The sequence below is a fragment of the Triturus cristatus genome, chromosome 8 (genome assembly GCF_964204655.1).
Source record: "Triturus cristatus chromosome 8, aTriCri1.1, whole genome shotgun sequence".
Classification (NCBI taxonomy): domain Eukaryota; kingdom Metazoa; phylum Chordata; class Amphibia; order Caudata; family Salamandridae; genus Triturus; species Triturus cristatus.
Window position 1 is genome coordinate 249,047,912 of NC_140591.1, and position 25,361 is coordinate 249,073,272.

A 25,361-nucleotide genomic window follows, 5' to 3' on the forward strand; every position below is an offset into this window, starting at 1 on the left:
GTGCAGGGAGGTTTCTCCTTTTGAGACATTTCGGACTACCATCTAGGGGTGGTTATTTCCAGATATAGACCTTCCTTTAGAAATCGAAGAATTTTCCATTGCCACTCAACTGAAAATCAAACTGATATTCTGCAGTGTAATCTAATTGCCTGTGTAGGCTTAACAATGTTCAAGATAATTTCTATTCCAAACTTAACTTCAGTCTCCATCTGAATACCTTCATTCATGCACCAAAAACTCACTCGTATGCTATGCCATCAGATATACCTGGAGAGGGGCAAAGCTTACCCAGATCTCCATGCATTCTCACCACAAACCGAATGCCCTGCCATTGCACTACAGACAATTGTCCACAAACTCTGGTGAGATCCCTCTTTCTCATTGGCACCCCGCCCCTCCAATCTTCTGATTTGCCAATCTTCCGATCTACTGACAAAGGCAGCGACATCCACTTGGATGTTATATGTATGGAAGCAAATTGGCAGGTGGGTTGGGTAGAATGAACAACTTCACACAATCCTCAAGGTGAGCATTCTGGGGGTTCGAGTGTGGTAGCGCTTAATAAATTGTCAGGGGACAGATCCTCAGATTTGCATCTGGCTTAAAAACTCTGGATGGTGGAACCAACCCAATGAAAGGATGATGTGAGGTTCACATTGAAAGGATAGACTATGAATTATCATTCAGATTGGTTTGGTCCATTAGATGGTCCTCATCTTCAAAGTCAGTGAAATATTCAATAATACCTTGTGACATGTGCCATGTTGTCACTTACATTACAATTAGACATCACAAAACAACCATAAGTGGCTCAGGCTGATGCAAAATTAAAGCTTTCCAAGTTCCAAAATGTTTAAATATTTTAGTAAATGAAAAAATGATTATATTATCTTAATAATTTATTCAACAAACGTTTTGAGCGATTGTACAGAAATATATAACATCAGATTATTACAAAACAGAGTAGCGATCACTAGTGTCAGCAAAATAATTAAATACAATGCATGAACTTTTTGTGAGTGTAAAACCACACACATAAATTTTGCTAGGTTAAATGGCCTGTTTGTTAGATTTAAGAGGTCAACAAATTAACTGCAGAATAAGCTATGAACTTCCAAACAGAAGTCTCCCACATTGTTGAAGGAGCTACAAAGAATTACAGCACGGTTGGTTTTGTGCAATAAAACTGTGCAATTCCACCTTTGCTTCACACAAGTAGTAAGACCAAAGTGTTTTGAGTTCTTTCAGCATCCATTAGGAAATTAATTAGAAAGTGTGAATATGTTTGTGTGAGCAAAACCTAATTAAGAAAAGGTCTACAATAGTGACCGGCATTAGGAGAATATGTTGTATTCACTGATGCACATTTCTGGATCATACATATATGAAAGTGTACAGCAACCTTTTGTAAATTAAACTAGGACACATATTTCATGTGACATTAAAAAAGTTTAGAATATGTGTACATTAACAAGAACACTTCAAAATTAACATTAGAGTTGGCACAACCTGCCCATAGCACGTTGCACTTTTGAAGCATCATAGTGCGAGTAGCCATAAGAAAATACAATTTAAATATATGGCGGCATTAAATGGAACGTTAAGGGGTACAAACATAGCTGGGGGTAAGGGAAGGAGGTAAGAGGAAGTTAGATATATTATATGCTGAGAAAAATATCAATCATTTACAGCAAATATGTGTGTGTATGTACAGAGTGCTAAGTGGCAGATAGAAATGTAAAAGCAGTTTCACACAGAGTAAATAAATACCCTACTTCCTTATAGTGTTACAGTGAAGGCAAAATAACAATGTCCATGAGGATGAGATTTTAGGAGAACTGAAAAGAGAAAATTATTCGCTATAGGTGCTAATATGGAATCGAATCGTGGTGGCTATTTTGATATTTCTTGGCGTTTCTTATTATCATATAATCCTTCTTGAATAAAAACCCGCTTAGAAAGGCACACAGTGGTCATTTCCTTGGGTTTGTTTGTAATAACTGATTGTTGATTTGGATGTTTTATACAGTCCTCTTTTTTCTAACATCCAATCCAGGAACTGGATTTCACAACATTTACCACCTCTTCTTTTTCAGTGTCGTACTTGTAAGCTTTGGGGCCAGAAAAGAAATAAATATATCCTAGGAAAAAAGATAGGTACACTCACATTAGAGGACAATATATTACATTTACATTACCTAGATGTGAATTTAGCAATGCCATAAACAGTAGCTGAAGCAATAATCATGTTCTCACATTTTGTGAATCTTAAAGCAGTCAAATAATAAGATTTGCTGTTTTTTATATATAATATCGTGACATGTAAAAAAGAAAAATGCATTCTAAGATGATTTGCTTTTTGTTATATAATACTTTATTTTAAGGCGGGGATTAATGCAGTCCAGGAGACTGGGGAAATTGACTATTTTTTCTTAAGGATAGGGAGAGTGAGATTTCAAGCAGAAAAAAAGGTTAGATCAAGAATGAAATAGTTAGAGAGAGGAGAGGTGGAAAGTTTAAATATCGTATGAAAAGGAGAAAAGAGGTAGAGGAAGGTGGCAATAGAAACAAAACATTGTAAATACTAGGGGCCTTTTCAAAAAGGCATTCTTGATTATGTGTTGTAACAATCCTGTGGTGCTGTTTTATGTTCTCTTACATGCATTCATGAGTTGACCCTAAGACTTTTGAAGTGGTAATAAAATTAGAATATTCAGGTATATACGTATACAGTTAGTAAAAACAAAAAGTACAGTGCGCCATCTATTCCCTTTTACTAATAGGGACTTGACTGTTTTGATCCTATTCACAAAAGTATCTAACAGTATAAATGGTACACCGATATGGCGTAAACAAACAATTCAGTACAAAACCCATTAGCAAGAGACTGGCATGATGTTGTATCAGGACACCAGATGTCAAATATTAAGAAACAGAATGCTATTAGTCAGCTGGACTATTATTGCAAGTCACCATTGCCTAGTTCCTTTTATGCCACCTTATTTGGCTGCAGAGCAGGATATTCGTCCCCACAGTCAATCATGTTTTTATGTGATCTAGTTTTGCCACGCAAAGCTGAAAGTTCGTATTTGCTAACATGTATATTTGGCCTGAATTAATGTTTAAAGCCTCAGACTGACATTGATGGGCTATGCAAATAGTTCATATTATTTGGCTAAAAACTCAAAATTTCATATATCACAGTCAGTGTTTCCTAATGTTTTAAGTTATGATGGTTTTATGTTATATTCTATACAATGGAACTAAATGAATAGACAATCACATCATCAGGTTGAACCGCGTATCCACCTAAAGGCCTCATTATGATGGCGGAAGGCCCGCCACCGACAGCCTGTCGGTGGCGGGTCCTCCGCCATCATACTGCGGATTCCCCCCCGCCAGATTACAAAGACCGACTGCCACTGTTCCGACAGGCAGTCATTTTCTGACCGCCTGTCGGAGCAGCCACATTGCTCAGCATGGCGGCGGTGCCTATCAGGCGCCGCTGTCGGGATTATGATATCCCTTTTCGCTGGTTGTTTTGCGGCAGTCAACACGCCACAAAATGGCAGTCAGAAACGGATTTGGAGGCTCCTAGTGGGTCCCCCTTAATCCCTGGGCCTGGGGCAAGAGCACTGGGGGGGCACCACTTTTCACTGCACCATGTGGCAGGCACAGCATGGTGCCTGCCACGTAGTGCAGAGAAATGTTAAAGGTGCATTTTCAGCATTATGGTGGGTGCTGCAGCAAGCAGCACCAGCCGCAATGTTAAATATGGTAGATGCGACTGCCGTGATGGTGGTCGAATCGTTATTGCATATGTGGGACCATCGCCTTATAAGCGGGCGGTCCCCTTCCCCGGGACTTTGGTGGATGTACAGAAGTCTGTCCGCCATCGGAATCAGGCCCTAAGTTATGGACAGGGGTCCAAGAGTCAAAGGTCTTTAGCACAATAAAGGTGGGCCATGGGGAAATTCGTTTGCCTTGCTTCGAAATGGGAATTTGGTATAAAAATTCTTGTCTCTCTGTTCTATCGATGCCTCAAAAAATGTGCCCCCCAAACTGTCAAAGGAAGTTTGCGGAACAGACTTCCCAGTGATGGTCTTGGAATGCTTGGAATGTTGTGAACAGCTTTTTTATCCTGTAAGAAATGTGGGGGCATATTATCAAGAACGGCGTTAATATTATTGCTGTTTTAGCGGCAGGAAACTGCAGCTAAAGCGGCGATAGTGGGCTTGATAATATGCCCTTGAGAATTCCAATAGAAGCCCAGGTTCCCTCTGGATTCCATACTCACTCCCATCTCTTTCACAAACTGGATGTGCAAGTTTGTTCTCACTTTAGTCACTTAAAAAATGAATCAAGTCAACAGAGACCATTTTAAAACAGCGGTTCTTGCCTCCAGCCTAGGCTTTTGAAATGCCAATCTAGCAACTGTTCTGCAGTCCTCTGTGTTACCACTCAAAGAAATACTCCATTTAGCCGTAAGACTGATCACAACCACAAAACAAAATTGACAACATGATTTCCATACTTTATGACCTCCACTGACTTTTAATAAAAGAAAGGATCAATTTCAACTTCATCAGTGACAAAGATGTTCATCTGTACAATCCCTTGACTTATTAGCTCTTCAAGTGCCAAAGGTTCTGATAAGCTGAGGAGTCCAGAAATATATAATATAAACAATTGGTTCTGTCGGGTACAAATTATCTCTTTAAATTGCTAGTCCAGTCATTTGTTTACTTACATGAGAATATCAAAAAACAACACACATATAACGACCATCCAGGGTATTCAAAAGTTTTATAAATTACCTCATTTATAAATACCCACATTGATTTGCGTGGCTGTCAGAAACAAAACATACAGGGCGTTTGTAATCTGTGACAAGGTGAATATAGTGCTCAGTGACGTAGTGAGGGTGCAATATATACAGAGTGAATTTTTCTAAACTGTTATTAAAAGGCCAGAAAAAGAACAACAATGTTTGAATAGCTCTGTAGGTTGAATGAATAAGTCTTGAAACAGAGTCTTTCAACTGGTCCAGGGAATATGTCGACGTTTCAACCCAGGGGGCATTACTAAGTTAGTCAATGCGGGTCTTCATCAGGACAAGTGGCAGACAGCCTATGGAAAATGAGGGTAATGGTCAAGTGTGTTGTGACGGTGATTAGTATAACTAATTTCGACAATAAGGCGGGAAACTCACCTAAAAAGCCCAATTGCAAACAAAGGGCGTGTGTATCTTCAAGAATTCAGACAGTTACCAAATTGTACTGTACTTCCAGGATTAATCCAAAAAGGGGGGACCCTATTAATGAAATGAAGCATGTTTAGGGAACCCAAGCGCTACAATTGATTAATAAAAGGCGCTTGATTAGGTGTAAGCAGAAGCAATAGAATTGGGTAATGTGGGCTTACCCCAGGATGGATCAGTCATCCACGGTTACCACAGGTAGACATTACCCAGGGAAGGAGAAGCAGCCTGTCCTTGCATCTCTAATGCAGTCGATTGCGTGTTTCTAAATAAAAGGTTAAAAACGGAAAATCAATTCCTGCGCAAAAAGGCATCTGTGCTCGTGGAGAATCTGCCTCACACGCATGCTTACCTTTTAGTCTAAATTCCTTTCATAGAACCGGGGGGCCAAGCGGAGCGGTACAGGCAAGCGTCCTGTTACGTCCGTAGAAGTCGCGGCAATGCCACTCGACTGTAGTTAAGAACATAGACGCGTGTACGTTGCGTGGCGTCTGTGAGGCTGGTTGCTAGGCAACGCAAAATATCTTTAGCGTGCTCTGTCATGGAGAGTCTACGTGCGTTACGTGGCATCTTTGAGGATAGTTGCTAGGCAACGCGTAAAGTATCGGGCGTGCGCTCTGGATACGTCAATGTCTCGTAAACATCAGAAGGCGCATGTGAGTTACGTAGCGTTTCGGTTGCTAAGAGACTATGTGACGGGCTAAATCAAGAGTGGCACAGTATCGGATCATTTCTAAAAGAATGCGAGGCCACATTCGCATAGATCTACCCATTAAGAACATCCTTAATTGTCAATTGGGTAGTTTTCTTTATGAACCCACGAAATTCACAGATGTGTATCAAAACGAATTACAACAAATTACATATAGTCAGAACTTAAAATTATCGCAAGATCAAAGTGCAGGATACACTAAACATTGGGTTGAGACATACATTCTCTAGGGTATTGGCAGTATGTATCCAAAGTGGATTGCAGTGGATTACAGTGACATACATGTTATATATCTTCAGAACACTGATTGATCGCAGTATAGTATATGCGAAATCAAAGTACAGATTACACTAAACATTGGGTTGAGTCATACAAATTCTAGTGGATTACAGTGGGTAAAAGTGACATACATATATTAAGAACACGGAGAAGTCGCAGTCTAATATACGCAAAATCAGAATACAGATTACCCAAGACATTTAGTCATAACTCTCCTAGGGTATTGAAGCTAGTGGGAAGACCAAAATTGGCTAGGTTAGATTAGACCCCATCGGACACAGAGATGTGGGTCCCAGATGTGTGGAATTCCTAGCTAGTGCAGGGGCCTGAGAAATTCAGAGTTGTCCCATCTGTCTTGTCGTCTCTTCCATCTCGTTCAACCCATTCTGTATTGAGTTAAGGGAATGAATCCATCTGCACTCCTTGTAGTTGAGGATCCCAGAGATTGCACCTCCCCTTGGGTTTGGACAGATCTTTTCAATAATCAACCATTTTAAGCTGTCTGGGGGGTGGCCGTGTGTCAGAAAGTGATCAACCATGGGTGCGCCCTGTACCTTACATCTTATCCTACTCATATGCTGGAGGATTCTGACTTTGGCTTTCTGAGTGGTTTGACCCACATATATCAGGTCGCAGGGGCAAAGGATAGCATAAATGACATGGGAGCTATTACAATTTGTAAAGTGTGTTTGCTTGTATGTTTTACTGTTGTACGTGAAAGTCATTCCTTCTTGACATAGCTCACAGGCTTTACACTGTCCACATTTGTGATGTCCACTGAGTGCCGGTAATCCAAAGTAGTTCCTTAGATCCGGTTGTTTAGGTGGTTCAAGAAATGCTCTGACAACAGTGTTCTTGATGTTTTTGCCTCTCTTGAAGGCAAAGATCGGGTCTTGTTTGGTCATGAGTTCACTGGACACCAGATTCCAATACTTCTTGATGATTCTTTTGATGTCATTGCTCCGGGTGTTGAATGTCGTGACACAGACAATATTGTCTGATTTGGCATCTTTGGTCTTGACCTCCAACAGTTGGTCACGGGGGCAATACCAGGCGCGTTTCTTAGCACGTTTTAAAAGTCCTTTCGGATAGCCTCTTTCTCTCAAGCGACTCACGAGGGTATCCGCCTCCTTGAAAAAATCAGTTCGCCTGGTGCAATTCCTTCTGAGCCGGAGGAATTGCCCATAGGGCAGGTTATCCCTCAGGTTACGGGGATGGTGTGAATTGTACATCAACAATGTGTTTCGTTCCATTGGTTTCCGGAAAAGGTCACAGTACAGGAGACCATCTTCAACACAAAACGTGAGATCCAAGAAGTCTATTGATTCATTGTTATTCGTCATTGTAAATTGGATGTCATCAGATCTGGCATTGAGCCAGGTATGGAACGCATTCAGCTCCTGCACATCGCCTGTCCAAACCATTATTACATCATCGATGTATCGTTTCCAGACTGTAATCTGGTTCAGATATGGATTATCATTACTGTACAGATGCTCTTCCTCATAATGATCCATGAAAATATTGGCCAGACTCGGCGCATAGGTAGCCCCCATCGCCACACCTTTGCATTGATAATAGAATTGTTTCCTGAAGACAAAATAATTCTTCTTCATGGCGATCTCCAAGATAGAAATCAGGAAATCAGTCGGGATCCAATGGGGTCTCTGTCTTCCCTCAAGTGTATTTCTGATCACCGTCAGTGCCTTATCCTGGGGAATTGATGTATACAGAGATGATACATCGAGCGTTACTAGCAGTTGTGTCTGTACATTAAACGCCTGTCCCTCCAGAAGCTGTATGATATGCATCGAGTCCCGTACGAAGGATTTTGTTTTTGGGACCCATGGTTGGAGGAAATGGTCAATGAATTGGTTCAATGGCTCAAGTATAGATCCACAACCGGACACAATCGGCCTGCCCGGTGGTTTGGTTATCCGCTTGTGCACTTTAGGTAGTGTATAAATAGTTGGGATCCGAGGTTCTTTTTTATTAAGAAAATCATGTTCATGTTGGCTGAGGAATCCGGAAGTCAAGCCATCCTTCGTTATGTTTTCTATCAAAGACTTGAGATATGGCGTGGGGTCGCGTGGAGTAGGTTGATAACTCTCCCTGTCACTCAATTCGAGGTCTATTTCTTCAACATAGTCCGTGGAGTTTTGTAGCACTACGGCCCCTCCCTTGTCCGCGGCTTTGATGACTATGCAGTCATTATTTCTCAGCGAATTCAATGCAAGTTTTTCTTCTTTGCTGATGTTGTATTGTATGTATTTTCTCTCATCCAAGACTTGCATAGCTTCTTGGTGGACAATTTTCTCAAATGCCAGTATTTTTTCACTCATCAAGTATGAGCCCGGTGTAAAGGTGGAAATGGGTCTAAAGCAGGTCGCAGCCGGTTTTGGACTATATGTGTTTTTGCTGAAGTAATATTTCAGTCTGATTTTCCGAAAGAATTGTTGGAGCTCAAGTTTAACCTGGAATGAGTCCGGTATGACCGTTGGCACAAAGGAGAGCCCCTTGGCAAGGACATCCCTTTCAGCAGCGGACATAACATGAGTAGACAGATTAATTATAGGTTCATTCTGATCCAGCATTGTGTCTTTATTTGGTGGTAATATCTGTCTAGGCGCGCCAATCGACAGCTCTTGCGGTGTAGTCATGTTGGTGCTGGATAGGCTGGAAGTTGTCACATTGATGGGTGTGGTCATAGCATGTTCCAGTTCTGTGGTGTTAGACCCGTCACGGTCTGCCATCATGGGTGTGCCAATATTATTGTTATCAGTAACAGTGAGATTGGGTCTATGCGAATGTGGCCTCGCATTCTTTTAGAAATGATCCGATACTGTGCCACTCTTGATTTAGCCCGTCACATAGTCTCTTAGCAACCGAAACGCTACGTAACTCACATGCGCCTTCTGATGTTTACGAGACATTGACGTATCCAGAGCGCACGCCCGATACTTTACGCGTTGCCTAGCAACTATCCTCAAAGATGCCACGTAACGCACGTAGACTCTCCATGACAGAGCACGCTAAAGATATTTTGCGTTGCCTAGCAACCAGCCTCACAGACGCCACGCAACGTACACGCGTCTATGTTCTTAACTACAGTCGAGTGGCATTGCCGCGACTTCTACGGACGTAACAGGATGCTTGCCTGTACCGCTCCGCTTGGCCCCCCAGTTCTATGAAAGGAATTTAGACTAAAAGGTAAGCATGCGTGTGAGGCAGATTCTCCACGAGCACAGATGCCTTTTTGCGCAGGAATTGATTTTCCGTTTTTGGATTAATCCTGGAAGTACAGTACAATTTGGTAACTGTCTGAATTCTTGAAGATACACACGCCCTTTGTTTGCAATTGGGCTTTTTAGGTGAGTTTCCCGCCTTATTGTCGAAATTAGTTATACTAATCACCGTCACAACACACTTGACCATTACCCTCATTTTCCATAGGCTGTCCGCCACTTGTCCTGATGAAGACCCGCATTGACTAACTTAGTAATGCCCCCTGGGTTGAAACGTCGACATATTCCCTGGACCAGTTGAAAGACTCTGTTTCAAGACTTATTCATTCAACCTACAGAGCTATTCAAACATTGTTGTTCTTTTTCTGGCCTTTTAATAACAGTTTAGAAAAATTCACTCTGTATATATTGCACCCTCACTACGTCACTGAGCACTATATTCACCTTGTCACAGATTACAAACGCCCTGTATGTTTTGTTTCTGACAGCCACGCAAATCAATGTGGGTATTTATAAATGAGGTAATTTATAAAACTTTTGAATACCCTGGATGGTCGTTATATGTGTGTTGTTTTTTGATATTCTCATGTAAGTAAACAAATGACTGGACTAGCAATTTAAAGAGATAATTTGTACCCGACAGAACCAATTGTTTATATTATACGTTGTTGCCCAGGTTCTGAGGGATACTGGGTTACCCCATTGTTACTATATGAGGAGTCCAGAAAAGCAGAGGCAAAAATTGAAATGAAAAGAATCAGAGCTTCCTTTGCCCAGAAGTACTCCCATACTGGTACTGCAATTATCAAAATCTAGTAAAAATAGAAACTGTCAATTCTTCAAATGCTAACCCTCCATCTGCTCCTTTCCAACTCTTCAAACACTAAGAGCTCTCCATCTGTTCCCCGAAACCGACCACTTATCTACCTGAATATCATTATAACACATAATGTTATTTATGAGTTCCATGAGGGATCCACAGATTTCCCAAAAACAATGTATTCTTGAAAATGTTCTTCTCGGGTTAAGATAATAATACAGTGAATTCAGTTGCACCTTAATTCACTTTGGTGCAAGAGAGCTAAACCTATTAAAAAACGCTTATCTTAGAGGTTTTGGAGGCATTTGTTGGAGGGACATTGTTTTCATTTATGCTCTCCTTTTGGCGAGCCCCATATGCAACATACCATTGCACACAATGGAAGCTCCCTTCATAGCACCAGTCTCCTGAGGGACTCAGCTGTCCATAGGTTTTTGAGACACTATGGGAAATTTGAAACCCTAGCTTTTTTCTTTGTTATACATTCACAGAATTACAGAATAAACACATTTGTCACCCATCCAGTGCTTAGAAACTCATTGCCATATACAGAAAAATATTGCTCAGGATTCAGGGCACTTTTCAGTGAATGCCCATCTCCCTGACTATACAAATGTACCGCTGTTGTGCTTTATCCCTTGTAGTATGTGGTAGTGCACCATATTAGCACAACTGCCTCTTTGTGCTTGGTTTTGAAAGTTGAATAGCCCAATTAGAGCCCCTCAAACTCTGCATATCATGGCTCAGGTCAGATGATCTCAAAGGATATTTGATCTATTGAACTATGGATCCCATGAAGCACGTTTGAAAAGGCTGCACGCACAAGATACCAGTTGCTGCTAACAGGTTAAACAAATATCATGTTGCAAAGTAAGCGCTGCATATTTAATCCCTCTGGATTTTTTGCTTTTGACTATCCATTTTTGGGCCTTTACTGTGAGTCTCACCATTTGATTCTCACTTGTGTTAATTTCTATGGAAATGGACTGTGTGTGCTAACCACCAGTGTCTGCTTTTTGAGATAAGGCCACTGCTGCACAGCTTTGGTAACAGGCTCTGGACTGATTACACATGAATACATGAACTAATGCATTTGCACAAATGTGCTGGCTGTACAAGTGAGACTACTGTCTTGCACAACCTAGTATCTGCACCCAGGTAACCTGCCAAAGAGGGGATCCTAAAAAAGTTGGTATTTTCCTGGTGTAGGCCTTATTATGTAAGTAGGCATTCCTGCACTTTGACCATCTCGGCTGTGCCCTCTCATACCATGCTGCTCATATGGTAAACATGTGCCCACCTGGTGCTTACCCCGAGATGCGCTAGATGAACCAATATTCTGTGATGCTCAACTGACCCACAACAAGTAGTTGCTGAGAGGTATCTACAGGTGCTAACTGCCATTGTACACCCAGGCCAATATGGATTTCTCCCAGTCCGTAGCACGTCTGATAACATCAGGCAACTCTTCCATGTTATGGACCAGGCATTGCTGCGCTATCCAGAAGCAGTGTGACTCATATTAGACCTTGAGAAGGCCTTTTACTCTCTATCCTGGTACTGCCTTTTCGAGGCACTGTGAGCAGCGGGCCTTGAGAGGTACCTCTTGGCATACATGAAGCTACTGTCCATCAATCCACTCACCCAAGCATGCGTGGGATGCCTGAATTTACCCCTCAGCAGCAGATGTGGGGTCAATCTCTGTGACATTCTGGGATGTTGAAGCAGCAGCAGGCCTTTGGGTGAATTGGGGGAAGTCATTCGCTTTCCCATTCTGGTGGGAGGTGCCCCCTCAGGCCATAAGCCTAGGTTGTGAGCCACTAACATGGACAACAGCGACAGTCCGTTTCCTTGGTATCAGGTTATAAGACTCACAACAGGACTTGTTTGATGCGACTTGCGGTAGGCATTAATGGCCTTCAAGCCATTCTGGCAGCATTTACCACTTGCCCTAATGGACATGATTGCCCTTTCCAAAATTATCATCCTCCTTTGCCTCTTATATTATTTCATCAATGTACCTGTGTTCCCCCACCAGCAGTGCTTCCAGGAAATAGATCATATGCTAGGGGGCTTGCTGCGGGATGGTAAATGGCGACGGGTGGCCCTTAATAAGTTTCAGTTACCAGTGGAACAGGGTGGGCTTGGTGCCCCATCTTTTGAGTCCAATTACCTTGCATTGCTGCTCCAGTGGGTATCCCGGTGATTGGCAGCCAAGAATCTGTACGAGACTAGCACTGGGGACGACCCTCTGCCCTTAAATATTCTTAAATATTCTTTGTCAGCTACCTAAGCTGCAATTAAATTGCGTCACTACTGGTATCTACATTTTTGGGTAGCCCAGTGGTGCCTCACCAGGATCACTCAACTGACCAGACAGGTGCTGCTCTATTTCCCCGCTACCCCCTCCATGGACTTCTAGGACGCTTTACAGCTGACTAACTGACTGCGTGGCATGATTGCCCCCTGGAAACAGGGGGTGGGCTCCTCCAAAATGACCATCTTATCACATTTAACCAATTATGCCAGGATTATGACATCCCCCAGAGCCAGTTTCTGCTTCACAGGCAACTTCTGGAGGTGATCCTGACAACATGGCACACAGTGGATAAAGAGCCTCCTACTCATGTCGTAATACATACCTTACACATTATGGGGGGAGGACGTCACCTGGTAATATGGTTATGCAAAGCAGTCAGAGAGCACACGCGGGCCACTTTGACACACCTCCGACACATCTGGGAGGAGGATTTGGTGCACCTCTACATGACCGAACCAGGGACTTAGAGTCCCCTCAGAATATGTCTTGTAACACACAATTAAAAAACATCCAGTTCATGGTATTACATAAGGTGTACCTCAGACCTTCTCAGTTGAATCACATGTTCCACTCACATACCCCAGATGGCAGGTCCACTGACCTGGACACCATTGGAGAACTTATGATGCTGAACTCCTGTAAAGCTATGGCCTTAGGTATCTTTCCTAAGGGGAAGAGACATAAAGTATGGGCACATTTTGCCAATCTTGCCCTCCTGCTGGCTAAATGTCTTCTCACCATGCATTGGAGAGCCCAACATCCCCCTATGATTTTCCAATGACACAAGGCGCTTCTCCGCTGGGGAGAGGCATAGAGCACCGCTATACACTGGGAAGAATCCCAGTGCTTCTGGAGGCACCCCAGTGCATCAGAGTGGGACACCACACTTACTGAACTTAAAGAGCTGGTTAGAGAAGTCTCCCCCTTCCCCTTGACCCCCTGAAATACCGTTATGACACAGTTGTCACCGTCCCCCACCTCTATCAGCTTCACAAACCCCTCTATACTAGGTTGGTGTCTCCCTCCCCTCCTGTAATCCATGTGACCACCACCTTATTCACTCCCTGTCTCCCATGACTCTCAGCCCACACCTACTTCCTCTTTCCTATATACCGCCTTGATGATCTCACTCGTGCTGATCCCCCATTGATTCTTTTTCCTCACACTTTTCCCTCATTTCCCTGACTCCCTTGTTGATGAAGAGATTTTTTCTTCAATTCACACTACATCCGGCCCTATGGAGTATCTGGGATGCCTAAGCTCAGGCCCTCGATTGATAAATTCCACACGGATGCACATATATATGTCTATTTGACAATGTTTACTAGTCCCTGAACTGCTTGTCATGCATGTACATGCACTTATTATTCTTTCTTTTAATGCTGTAAAATGACTGTTGGTTATTTTATGCTCGGCAATTTGTAACCAAAATATTCACAAAAAACAATAAAAATTATTTAAAATAAACAATTATGTGTGTAGGCCTTAATTGTGTAGATTTTTAGTTCTAACTTAAAGTCTCTGGTGCTTAACTGAATTACACATTAAAACCAAAATGTACACTAAAGTATAGTTTCTCCCCATTTAGATCTACGGGGTTCAATGAGGTATCAATATTGATCTTAGTTTAATCTTGAATCACAAGTGTAGACCCACTGTGCCTTTCATCATAACCACACCCCTTTGGGACTTCAAGAATTATCATGTTTCACTGGCTCAGCCATATTCAGATTCCAGATCTTTGTTCCACCTAATGGGCCAAGTTAATTACCCAGCAAGCCAGCAGTAGGATCAAAGGCCTCCCTAGACAATGGAGTCATTAACAGTGCTTGAGCCAGTTCCTAGGAAAGGAAGGGGTGAGGAGGTAATCTGCATCTGCTAATTAACTGTTCACATTGCACTAGGCAAAGCTAAGCAAACAGAACTATAGCCGGAAAGCCAGACCTCATTAGCCAAATACACAAGAGGTTTCCCTTAAAGCTTTTATGAGAAGGGATCAAGCAGCTGTGTCAGTTGTAGGCAGAGTTGAGGCTTTTAGGAAAGGTCCTTTCATAGACCACAACGTCACCATCTTAAAAGTCCCACAATGCTGTGCATGTGGGGTGGGGCCAGGGTAGAGTGATGATGTGGCACACTAGAATTTCCCAGGTGTGCCTTGTTTCCAGAACTGTCATCCCCACTTAAAAACTCCTGCACTAGGAAAAGACTCTTGAGAAGAAGCTGGACCTAGGAGCAGCAATGGTAAATTAATGTTCAATTAAAAGGAGAAGCTAACTGCTGGTGGTGAGTAGGCTTTGCACTACCCCTCTTCTTTCTCGTCTTCCACATAATTTTACTTATGAAATTGAATATGAATTTGAATTTGCATTGTTTTTACTACAATATTGCACTCTGGTACAGCGATCTATTTTCCCTTATTGCTTGTGCTCACTTGAACTTGATGGCATTCTAGGTCCTTGCGGGACCGCGGGGGCTTCTTCTTTTTTATCTGTGCTACGTGCGTTTTCCTAACTTTTTTCTCATACTCTGCGGCCATGTTGAAGGCACCGCATCTTCTGGGCAGTTCGTGTTCCAGCTCCCACACTACGGCCCTTCATAAGATGTCCAGGGAGCAGACACGCGCAGAGTTTCTTTGCTATTTTGAAGAATTCCTTCGTGTTGTTGGCCACTGTATCTATTCAGGTAATGAAGGTTGCTCTTTGTGCTTGATTCACAGGTGATAGTTGATGAGGGCTGCTTTGTGAGCGGCTCTGTCAGAGAGGTTCATAGTGATGCACCATTGTTTCTCGAATCGGTAGCAGCTGCACTTGGTGGTTCTGAGCTCTGAGGTGCACCAGCTGGCTTGTTTTAGGGTTATGCTTATGTTGGCTTTTACTGGTCTCAACAGGGTGACACTGTCAGTGTATTTGGTGATTTATGAGGAGAAATTCTGGACAGCCTGGTCAAGTCTGCTGAAGCTTCGGGTTGGGTGGTTCTGAGGGCCTGTGTCCACTGAGTCCCGGTTACCTTGCCCCAGCTGTGGTGGTAGGAGCTGAGGTGCTGGGCATCGGAGATGGTGAAGTGAAAAATGGCATGGTCGGTCCAGGTGAGTTCTGTGACATGGCTGCATTTGATTCTGTTGATGGAGGAAACAATGGAGTTGAATGTGTGTCCGGCTTTGTGGTGGGTTAGGTGACCAGCTGGGTGAGATTAAGGTTGTTCGGATTTTCCAGGCGAGGGAAGGAGTTGGCGTCATCGTAGACGTGGAAATTGAGTTCGCCGAGTAGGACATAGTGGAGGGAGTTGATGGCTATGGGGGCAAGGAAGTTGGGGATGGTGTCGCAGAAAAATGGTAGAGGTTCCAGGGGTGTGTCTTAGCATCTGTCTGTAGTCAAAAGTTGAGGTGTTCCATGAGAGGTGTTCCATGAGAGGTGTAAGGTTATCACTGGTAATGGTGCATTGGTTGGTTTTCTTGAAGATACATTTACTGACTCATAATGATACTCAATGCTCTCATGTGATTACAGTGAGTGAAGTAAATAGGTGCATAGTCTGTATTATAAAATCAACAATGGAACACAGATAGTTTTGTTATTTGCACTGTTTGGGTTAGAAATGCTCAGGCACCATACAAGTTCATTGACACAATGTGTCAGGAAAAGGCAGGCATAGGCACCATCAAGGTTCATATGCAGGCTCAAGAAACCCACAATAAAAGACAAAGGTAATACAATGTTATTTCCTCTATCGGCATATATGAAGTTCACTACAACTCCCATGGTCCATCGCGAACAGCTCAATCAGTCATGAGGGGGAGTGACTATAAATAGAGTACTTGCACATAGGCTGTGCGTAAATCCATTCACCTATGAAGTCAGTTTTGTTGTGAGTGGAGCTGAAAAAGTGAGGATCTATGGCTGTCGGTTTTGGCAGTATTTCTATGTGTTCTAGTAAAAAGAACAGTGGATTTTGGTGGCTAAAGGAGGTCTGCCTTTTGTGTCCTTCTCAAGTTTCTTGTTAAAGTACCATGGGAGGATTGCTCTGGTTGTTCTTTAATACACACCAGCTGGTGTGTTTTTCATTTTCTGCATCCTTGATTTATTTGAATTAATTTCTTCTTCCTGGAAGTCTCATGACTTTAGCACTCTACAAACCTGTTGCTAGGAACAGCGGTTTAGTTGTAATTCTTTTCCTGTTCGGCAAAGCATACTATGTTTCTGACATTATACAGATAAGTGACTATTTGAATTTTTGCTTTAAAAATGTTGTGCTGCTGAATCACAGAGTGTTTTTTTACTTCCTACTTTTTTTCTAAACTCCTAACATACAAGACTGGTTCTTCTATTTTTGTAAGGAGAGCTTTTTCCTGGTGACGTTTAAACTTGGTAAATAAATGAACACTTTACAATTAACATTTCCTTTTGAGAGTAACTATAATTTACCAAAAGAATTTTAGCTTTTTGCTGATTTTGGTCCATTGGCTGTACATTTCCCACCACAGAAAAGAAATGACTTTCTGAATCTAATGTTTGGTGACATTATTTGGTTCATTGATGAGATTATTCATCATTGACAAACATACATGGGCTTTACAGTGTGTGCATGGTATGTATGAATTTCAATATAACACATAGCCTGCCTTACACTAGTACCACAAAGGTTTTGAATGAGGATTTTTTAATTTACTTGTGTTTCATTTGTATTGCAGCATTTTGTGCATATCAGCAAGGAAGGATATAGGAGACTAAATGTGGTGCATAAGGAAATTCACAGGTTCCATAAGTCAGCACCCCATATGATAGGTATTGTTCATAGCAAAACTATATCTATTTAAGATATCTTCTAACAGCAGTGAGAGTGGAGACCTTAATTGTCTCCTTCCTTGCAGTTCCATTCCCCACTACGCTTTTTTTCACTCAATCACTCCAAGCGTCTGTGCCTTCATGGTATGCAGAAATGGGGATATTGAGGGGTGGACCCAATTTGAACATCGTTCTGATCCCGAGGAGCTCGTACGCACACAGAGTCAGAACTTGACACAGTGTCCTAATTGTCCTCATAGAAACAGTGGTTTGACCCATAATAACTCAAGGATCATCATCAGGACTTAGTAAATCATATGGAGCATAAGGAAGCCGACATGCCAATTAAGAGGAGTGGCTGGGTAATAATATCTGATTAAAACTTCTTACTCAGGTGACATTGAATTACCATGGGGCACTGGTTTCCATACAATAGATATAACTGGGTTCTTATTAGGTTTGACCGTGGCTTGCCAAAAGCAATACATCACAAGGCTACCATCAAAAATGTAGCTCTTGCGTCATATGATTTACTAGGTCCTGATAAGGACCCTTGAATTACTTGTATGACTTCTGTATCTTGAGTACAAGTAAAAGCTGGACCAGCCCTTGGGGTTTCCTCACAGGTCTTAAACAGCAGATGCAGTTCTATTATGTTCTTTCGTATTTATTGTTAGCACCATCCAGTGTTTAGGGGTGACTCCTGGCTTTTCCCCAACCAGCGGGGGTTAAAAGTTCTCAGAGCGCAATCCTTCCCATTTTTGTAGCAGGTCATGTTTGTCATGATGTAAACAATCCCACAGTGACTCTTGCTACCAAAACCTTAAATGGGTGAACCCTCCCTCCCATGTGCAGGACCTGTGTGCCCAACCAGAGGTGTGGCCAGCCAGATGAGCTGTGCTATCCTCTGTGGTCACAAAAATGTTTTTGAGGGTAGCATCCCTTTCACTGGGATTGGTACCAGCCTGGCTGGGGGATCAAAAGGTTGCCTTCTGCAATTCTCAACTGACATTTACTTCTTGAAAGGGGAGGCCCGGAGTTATTGAAGTTCCTAAGCATACCAAAACTGATCTTCCTGCAAGGGGAAGAAAAATACATCCCTACAGCCAGGCCATTGTTTCTGCTCTGGCAGCAGTTTTTACAACTCATTAAGGTCAAGCACTGGCTGGGTAGCTCCTGGAGAGATAATGCAAAAAGTCAGGTCTACCAATGGTAGTAGATAGGGTTTTCTGTCAAACCTATTGGTGATAGCGAGGGAATGCCCGTGTACCACAGTTAGAATGCTCCTTGATGCAAACAGCATAAAGCAATGCAAACAGTTACATATGTTATTTTTAGAGTTACATTCCTATGCAAAAGGAAGAAAAACGTTGTACAAGTTTGTGTCACTTTGCACCTGTGCAGTGTTGATAAATCTGACCCTAAATATTCATCAGCCTAGTGGAATCTTATCCTTCTTGAAGTTGATTACGTTAGCATCGCTAATCTCTGCAATAGCAACACCTGTTGTTATATATGGTACATTACAACAGAACAGCTTTAATACTGAGTGAAATAAATCTGCATGCATTATCTGGTAATTGATTTGTTAAAGGATTTCTGAAACTGCCTTTTTGTAATAAAAATTAGCTAATAAAATAAATCACATTTTATAAAAATATAAATGTTCTTTGAATACTTACCATTCACCTCTTCTGCTGCATCTATGTTGCCTCCAATGCCTGCAAATTCATCTTCAATACTTTTAGGATACTCTGTTCCCATTTTCTTCTCAGCTTCATCATAGCTTTGGTGTACAGAATAATATTGCAATTTTTAGTCAATGATACTAACAGACTGTAAAAAAGTAGCTAAAAATGCTTGCTGTTGGATTATATGTAACAAAAAATCCACATGCTTGTCAACCTCAAAGAGTATTTACCATGGTAAAGTGAAAATGCATACATATTTGTATAAAAACACATTCATCATACAGCGTAGAGGATATCACAGTTACAATGCTGAACATCACTAATTGTGCTCCTTCAGGAGCACCTACAATATAATTAGTTTTCCCCAGTTATAATAAACAAACATTTTCACCCTTTACAGTGTTCTCCTGCCTATTTGCTAGTTTTGTCTCATACATACATGCATAACAGTGAGACATGGCTTCCCATATACATGCGTTTGGTTATTTGTACTGATTCCAACAGCAGCACGCATAGATACTATTAATGCTTTAGGGGGTCTCTACAGTGCGTGCACATACACAAGAAAAGGTTTTCAAAAGCAGACACATACCCAATCAACCAGATCTATTACCATGAGATCCAGTGAAAAGCCTTTACATCAAAAAGAATCATGCCCATTCATACCCATCACATAGACTGCATCAAATAAGGTAGCAGTCATATTCACATATGTAGTTATGTTCCAATGGGAATAAATTAATTCTGGTGATAAGAATCAATGTTTTCATGAGTCTACTAATACACATCACAAAGATTATGGAACTGAGTTGGGTATTGGAATTAATTAGAAGAGAAATAGGTTGGTATGAACCCCTTTCTACTGTCGGTTTTGTTATGTGGTCAGATTATTTCTTAAACATAATGACATTTTACACACATTTGCTTGTGTGCCTGTGCAGGATTATATTCTCTGAAATGGTTTTGGTTACATTTCCACTTCTTAGGCATATTATGACAATACCTTGGACAGAGGTAAAAGAGGCGCAGCACAAGCCGCAATGCCAAAAGGCATATTTTTAAACATCCCTGCACCCTGTGGCAGGTACCATGGGGCATGGCTGTTTGTGGGGTCACCTGTGGTGCCCCTCGGCCTCATATCAAAGGCCGCGGAGGGACGGTGGCCCTGCTTTGGGCCCCCAAAGTCCATTTACGACAGCCTTTCAATGGCGGTCAGACTTCATTGAAAGGCCGTCGGAAAGGGCCATTGTAATCCCTACGGCAGTGTCTGAGCAGGCACTGCCCTCCTTGTAGAGATTACATTCCGACCACAGACTGACTGCATTGTAATGCGTTGGTCTGACCACTGCTTCAGATGTCGGTGGGACAGACACCGATGTGCCGTCGGTGTCAGTACCACTGACATCCTAATGAGCCCCATAGTTCACTGTGCAAAATGTTGTTCTTTATTATTGTACGCTGGCAACAGAGCTAGCACGAAAGAATCAACAAAAGCAGCCTGGCTGGGACTTTGGCATGGCAACATGGATGATGTTTATTATATAAATGCCTTTACTCCCTTGTTTGGACAAAGGAGCATTTCACTGGAACTGAGAGGTCTCCCCATGCCAGAATTCCAGCCCAGTAGATTCCTGTTTACCCTTTGTGGGTTATGAAGCCCAGCTTTCCACCATGACGGGCTGCATGATGACACTTACCCATAGGTAACGGTGGAGTTAGATAACCCTACAGGGGTTTGGCAGATTCACCCACCCTAGACACACTAGGTTAGGTAGTTCTAGGTAGGAGTACAATAAATTATAGATCGTATATGCAAGCATATATTCTCTGCAACTGCAAAATGTTTGAACTGTTTATCTTATTCACCGTTCTCATAATGATGATCTCTTTATTCTGTTTTTTTCTATTGATTGTTGCAGCACACGTATATTACTCATGAATCACAATGCTTCAATAAATATTGAAACGCCATGCTGTGTATTTCTTGTGTAACTCTTTGGGTATGGATAAGTAACCAAAGGAAAAGGTTCTAGTTCTGTTACCACAATTTCCTTGGTTAGGCAGGGTGGTCATATTCTGAGGTTGCATATTCCACCTGTTACCTTTACTGGTAAGGGGTACAGATGGTGCACTTTAAGCTAGCAGGACTAAGGCAAACATATCCTGAAGGTGTGCTCACAATCAGTCTTACACAGTTTTGAAGTCTATGTTGCACAGTTTTTACTGAGAAAGTATAAGCTGTACGACAGTTTGCCTTTCTTAATAAATATAACAATATTGGCTTGACCTGGCACACAGCTGATTTTCATATGGCTAGTTCATGTCTAAGGTTGCATAGTAGGCCAAAAAAACGTATGGTGTGGGGTGAGGGCCTGAGTAATTTTAAGTAGCTGCAATTAAGCATTCAAGCCATAACCTTTTTGTATGCTTCAAAAACATATGACTGCCCGGAGCACCATTATGCTCTGTAGCAACACAAGAAATGGACAAGTTCCTTGCCATGAAAGGAGACCTGTAGTTATATATTAATTCGTCACCCCTAAAGTGTGCCTGGTACAGCTTTCACAAAGAGGCATTGTACACTAATATACCCCAAGATGAGTCACTATAAGTTGTGGCTGACATTTTGGAGAAAAGGAAAGTACCACACATGGTTCCACAGACTGTTTGGTCCAACTAGGTTCAATTTGTCTGTAAATGAATTTCTTCCTGCTCCAGACAGAAATGTATCTCCAAGTCAAGAAGAGAAATGGATATATGGCAAGAGTAATCCTTACAAACATATAAAGAAATGGAATAAATACATTAATACATTGCACTAGAGACTGCCAATCTGTTTATGGCATATTTCAGAGAGAAATGGTTATATGCAAAGAGTAATCCTTACAAACACATAAGGAATTGGTATAGATACATTGTTTTTCATCATATGGCAAAGGAAAGAAGTCCCTTGGAGACTTTAAAACAATGTCATGCATTACTGTGTAGTCAGCCAATGGATCTGAGATTTACAATGAAGTATGATATCCTTAAATAGATTTTTTGGGATCTATGGATGTTCCCAGATGAGGGGCATCTGGCAGTAAGCTTATTTTCATAACACACCGACAGAAACACACTGCTTCATTTCTCCAGTGCCCACCTATGCTCTCTCAAAGAAAACCATACCATTGGGCAATTTTTGGGGATTCCAGAAATAATACCCATAGGGAAGAGTATTTTTTGAATGACGATATTCTTAAAGAGATACTTAAAGCAATAAGATATCCTTGTAAACTTGTTAGTGGTGCCCTGAAATGTGCCTGGTGCACAACCATGAGACACTGCTGAAGCCTAGAGTGAAGGATAATAACAGCCCCCTTGAAATGTGTTCTCATGTACAGCCCCATTGCAAATACAATCAAGAAGATTATACAAAAAACATTGTAATTACTGCAGAACTTTAATGTTCCTTGTCTCTTTTTTCCTTTATGAAAGGTAAGAATATTCAACAATAAATAGAGAGAGCAGCCAGGACCAATAAGACATCAAGAGTAGATATCCCTTGCTTACAAAGACTTCCTACAGTGCTGGCTCATATGACATATAGCAAATGTAGTACCTGAAAGTACACTCGCGACACTAAAGAAGTGATCATAAATGACACCATTCTGGAGCAACAATTCTTTTTCAACTGCAACACTGCATAATGCCCATGCAACCTATATTATATTGTCCAAGCAACTCAGGAGGTGAAATTAAGGCACATTCAGCATAGATCGAGACTTAGGTGCAGTATTACAGACCCCCCTTTGGTTGCACCCTACAAAGAACTGAATCACCCTGAGAATGGTATCCGCTTGATCATGCTGTCTGTAATAGCTCAGGATCCCAGGGGCGTATCAGTCAAAATTCAGCTCACAAGACGGAAAGCCAGGTTGATAGTGAAATTAAATCCTGTACAGAGGGGTCTGAATGATCATGATGAGCTATTCACGATTATGTGATACCTTCTGGAAGAGCAACGAAATTGGTGCTAATATCACAGTAGCAGGGCAGTGTGTAACTTGACTACTTCATGTCAGCAAGGAGTTAAACACAGACATTTGGACTTTGACACAAATATATAATGTAACAATGATTTTTATTTAACCCTTCTGCTGTCCAAATGCATTTTTGGCCTAGACTGCACTACAAGTGTTTTAAGTATTTGTGTATAATTGTATTCAAGGAATGTTAGACAATCTGTACAGGCACGCCATGGAGTCAGCTGCAGCACTGTATATCACATATGGACCTTATTCCAAGATACCGCTCTGGCTTACCCCGGGTTGCTCCCTGGGCAGCTGACGGACGTTGTTCAAGATGAGCACATCCCAGTCAACACCGTGCCTGTCCTCTGTGGTGACTTTGTCCTGACCGCTTGGAACCAGCACTCATGTAATCTTACATGTGCCAATCTGGTTTAGTTTTAGTGGAGGTTTTGCTCTTATTGTGGTCACACAACCATAAAAGGTTCAGCATGTCTGTTTTAGCTTGAGCTGGCAAACAAGGAGAGTGGATATTTTAGTCTGATTCACAGATTAAGGTACAGACGGTACTGGGACATGGTGAAACTCAATTGTTTCATATTCATGGTGATGATTTTGTTTTGGATGTTTTGTATCCAGCAAGCCTACTTACATATAGTAGTTACTTATGATTCCTTTTGTTTGTTAAAGCGTTGAGTATAGTCGACTAGGAGCCAGATATGGGAATTTGTAGTGCCATTACCATTTTTTATCCAGCCGGCTTCCCCTTCTTTCAGGAGATACCTCATTTAAGCCGCTTTTGCCTTTATGAGGAACAACTCTGATCAGACTTAGGTGTGGGTGTCTGGGGTCAGCTTATTGTGGGTTGGAACCCACCTAAAACCAATGGAGGTCCCATACTGCTCCCCACAATTGAATGGTGACCCTTTCTTTTATAGCACCCTAGGCACCATAAGAGGTCTAAAACAAAACTGAAATATTCTTTTACATAGGATACTGACATAATGACTGTTTCTGCACACTAATGAGTATTATTACCAGATAAGATGGAATGCAAACAATTAAACTAAACTGTGCAATTGACTGTAGACTTTTTAAATTAGATTTTAGATGGGACTCACAGTTGATAATTTGACCATAGGCTATCGTGGGTTTAATTTTAAAATTGGCTTGTGATTGATTTGTACATATGTTTTTGTTTTGCGGGAGCTTTGCGTCTCCTTGGAAAATGTCCTGAGAAAGTCTAAAATGTACAGGCCTCAACACCTCAACATTTCAGTGGAAATAGGACCCATCTTGACAAATACAGTAGTATAAGTATCTATAATATTAAGAGACAAGACTGTAAGGCAATTACAGTTGGTTGAATTAACTGAATGGTTCACTCGAGTGGTGTACTTTGGACTTGATGTAAAATGTAGACACCCATGATGTGATAAATATTATACACTGAATGTGAAGAGAAGAAAGATTGGCTTTAATGTTAACATCTTTTGATGAATTATGTATTGTTGGAACAAAATTAATTTGAGTACTGTGCTTAGCAGCTACTATGGTTCTACATTTCAAGGGCTACAAAGCAATGCCAATTAATGTGTTTAAAATAAATAGTTGCCAGTAGAAACTGATTGCAAAACTTTGGTTGAGAGATTAGGTAAGCTCTTTAGAAAATCCTCCTAAGACCAATGGTAAGCCTCCTAGGCAGGATGCAATATATATATATAAAAAAGAGACAGATTATGGGCATAATTACAGGAGGTTTTAGAGGGTTCCTTTCTGAACAACACACTCTTTAACATGTATGTGACCCCTCTGGCCGAGTTGGTGAGATCTTTTGGGTTCCAGGTGATTTCTTATGTGGACGATAAGAAAATCATTGTTTCCATCTCGAATAATTTGCAATGGGCGCAGAGAAATGTAATAAGTGCATGGCAAGCATTATCTGCTGGATGAGGGTAACTTCCTAAATATCAATGCAATAAGACAGAGGTACTGGTATTTGGTATGTAAAATTCAATTTGGTCAAATGCCTGGCAATTGTGGTCCCCTTCCTATTCTGGTTAGGACAGCAAAAATTCTGGGGGTTACTTTTGACGAGGCTCTGACCTTTGATGCCCAGGTCAGCTGTACTGTCATCACCTGTTTCTATATATATAAAACCCTTAGAAAGGTGCTACTGTACATTCCGGCTAAGCTGTTTCAGTCTACCATCATTGCACTGGTCACCTCTCGGCTTGACTACT

The 25,361-nt window shown here is 41.7% G+C and overlaps 1 protein-coding gene across 1 annotated transcript in view; it reads right to left on the reverse strand.

Annotated features, from left to right (window-relative positions):
- Positions 1 to 931: 931 nt before the first annotated feature.
- LOC146801922 (matrix metalloproteinase-20-like) overlaps positions 932 to 25,361 on the reverse strand; it is a 165,739-nt gene continuing 141,309 nt past the window's right edge. Inside the window, exons 9-10 of the mRNA XM_085624069.1 lie at positions 19,100 to 19,203; positions 932 to 2,141 (exon numbers count right to left, since the gene is read on the reverse strand). Of these exons, the coding sequence (XP_085480195.1) occupies positions 2,041 to 2,141; positions 19,100 to 19,203 (205 nt within the window). The 3' untranslated portion in view covers positions 932 to 2,040. The remainder of the gene's footprint in view (positions 2,142 to 19,099; positions 19,204 to 25,361) is intronic.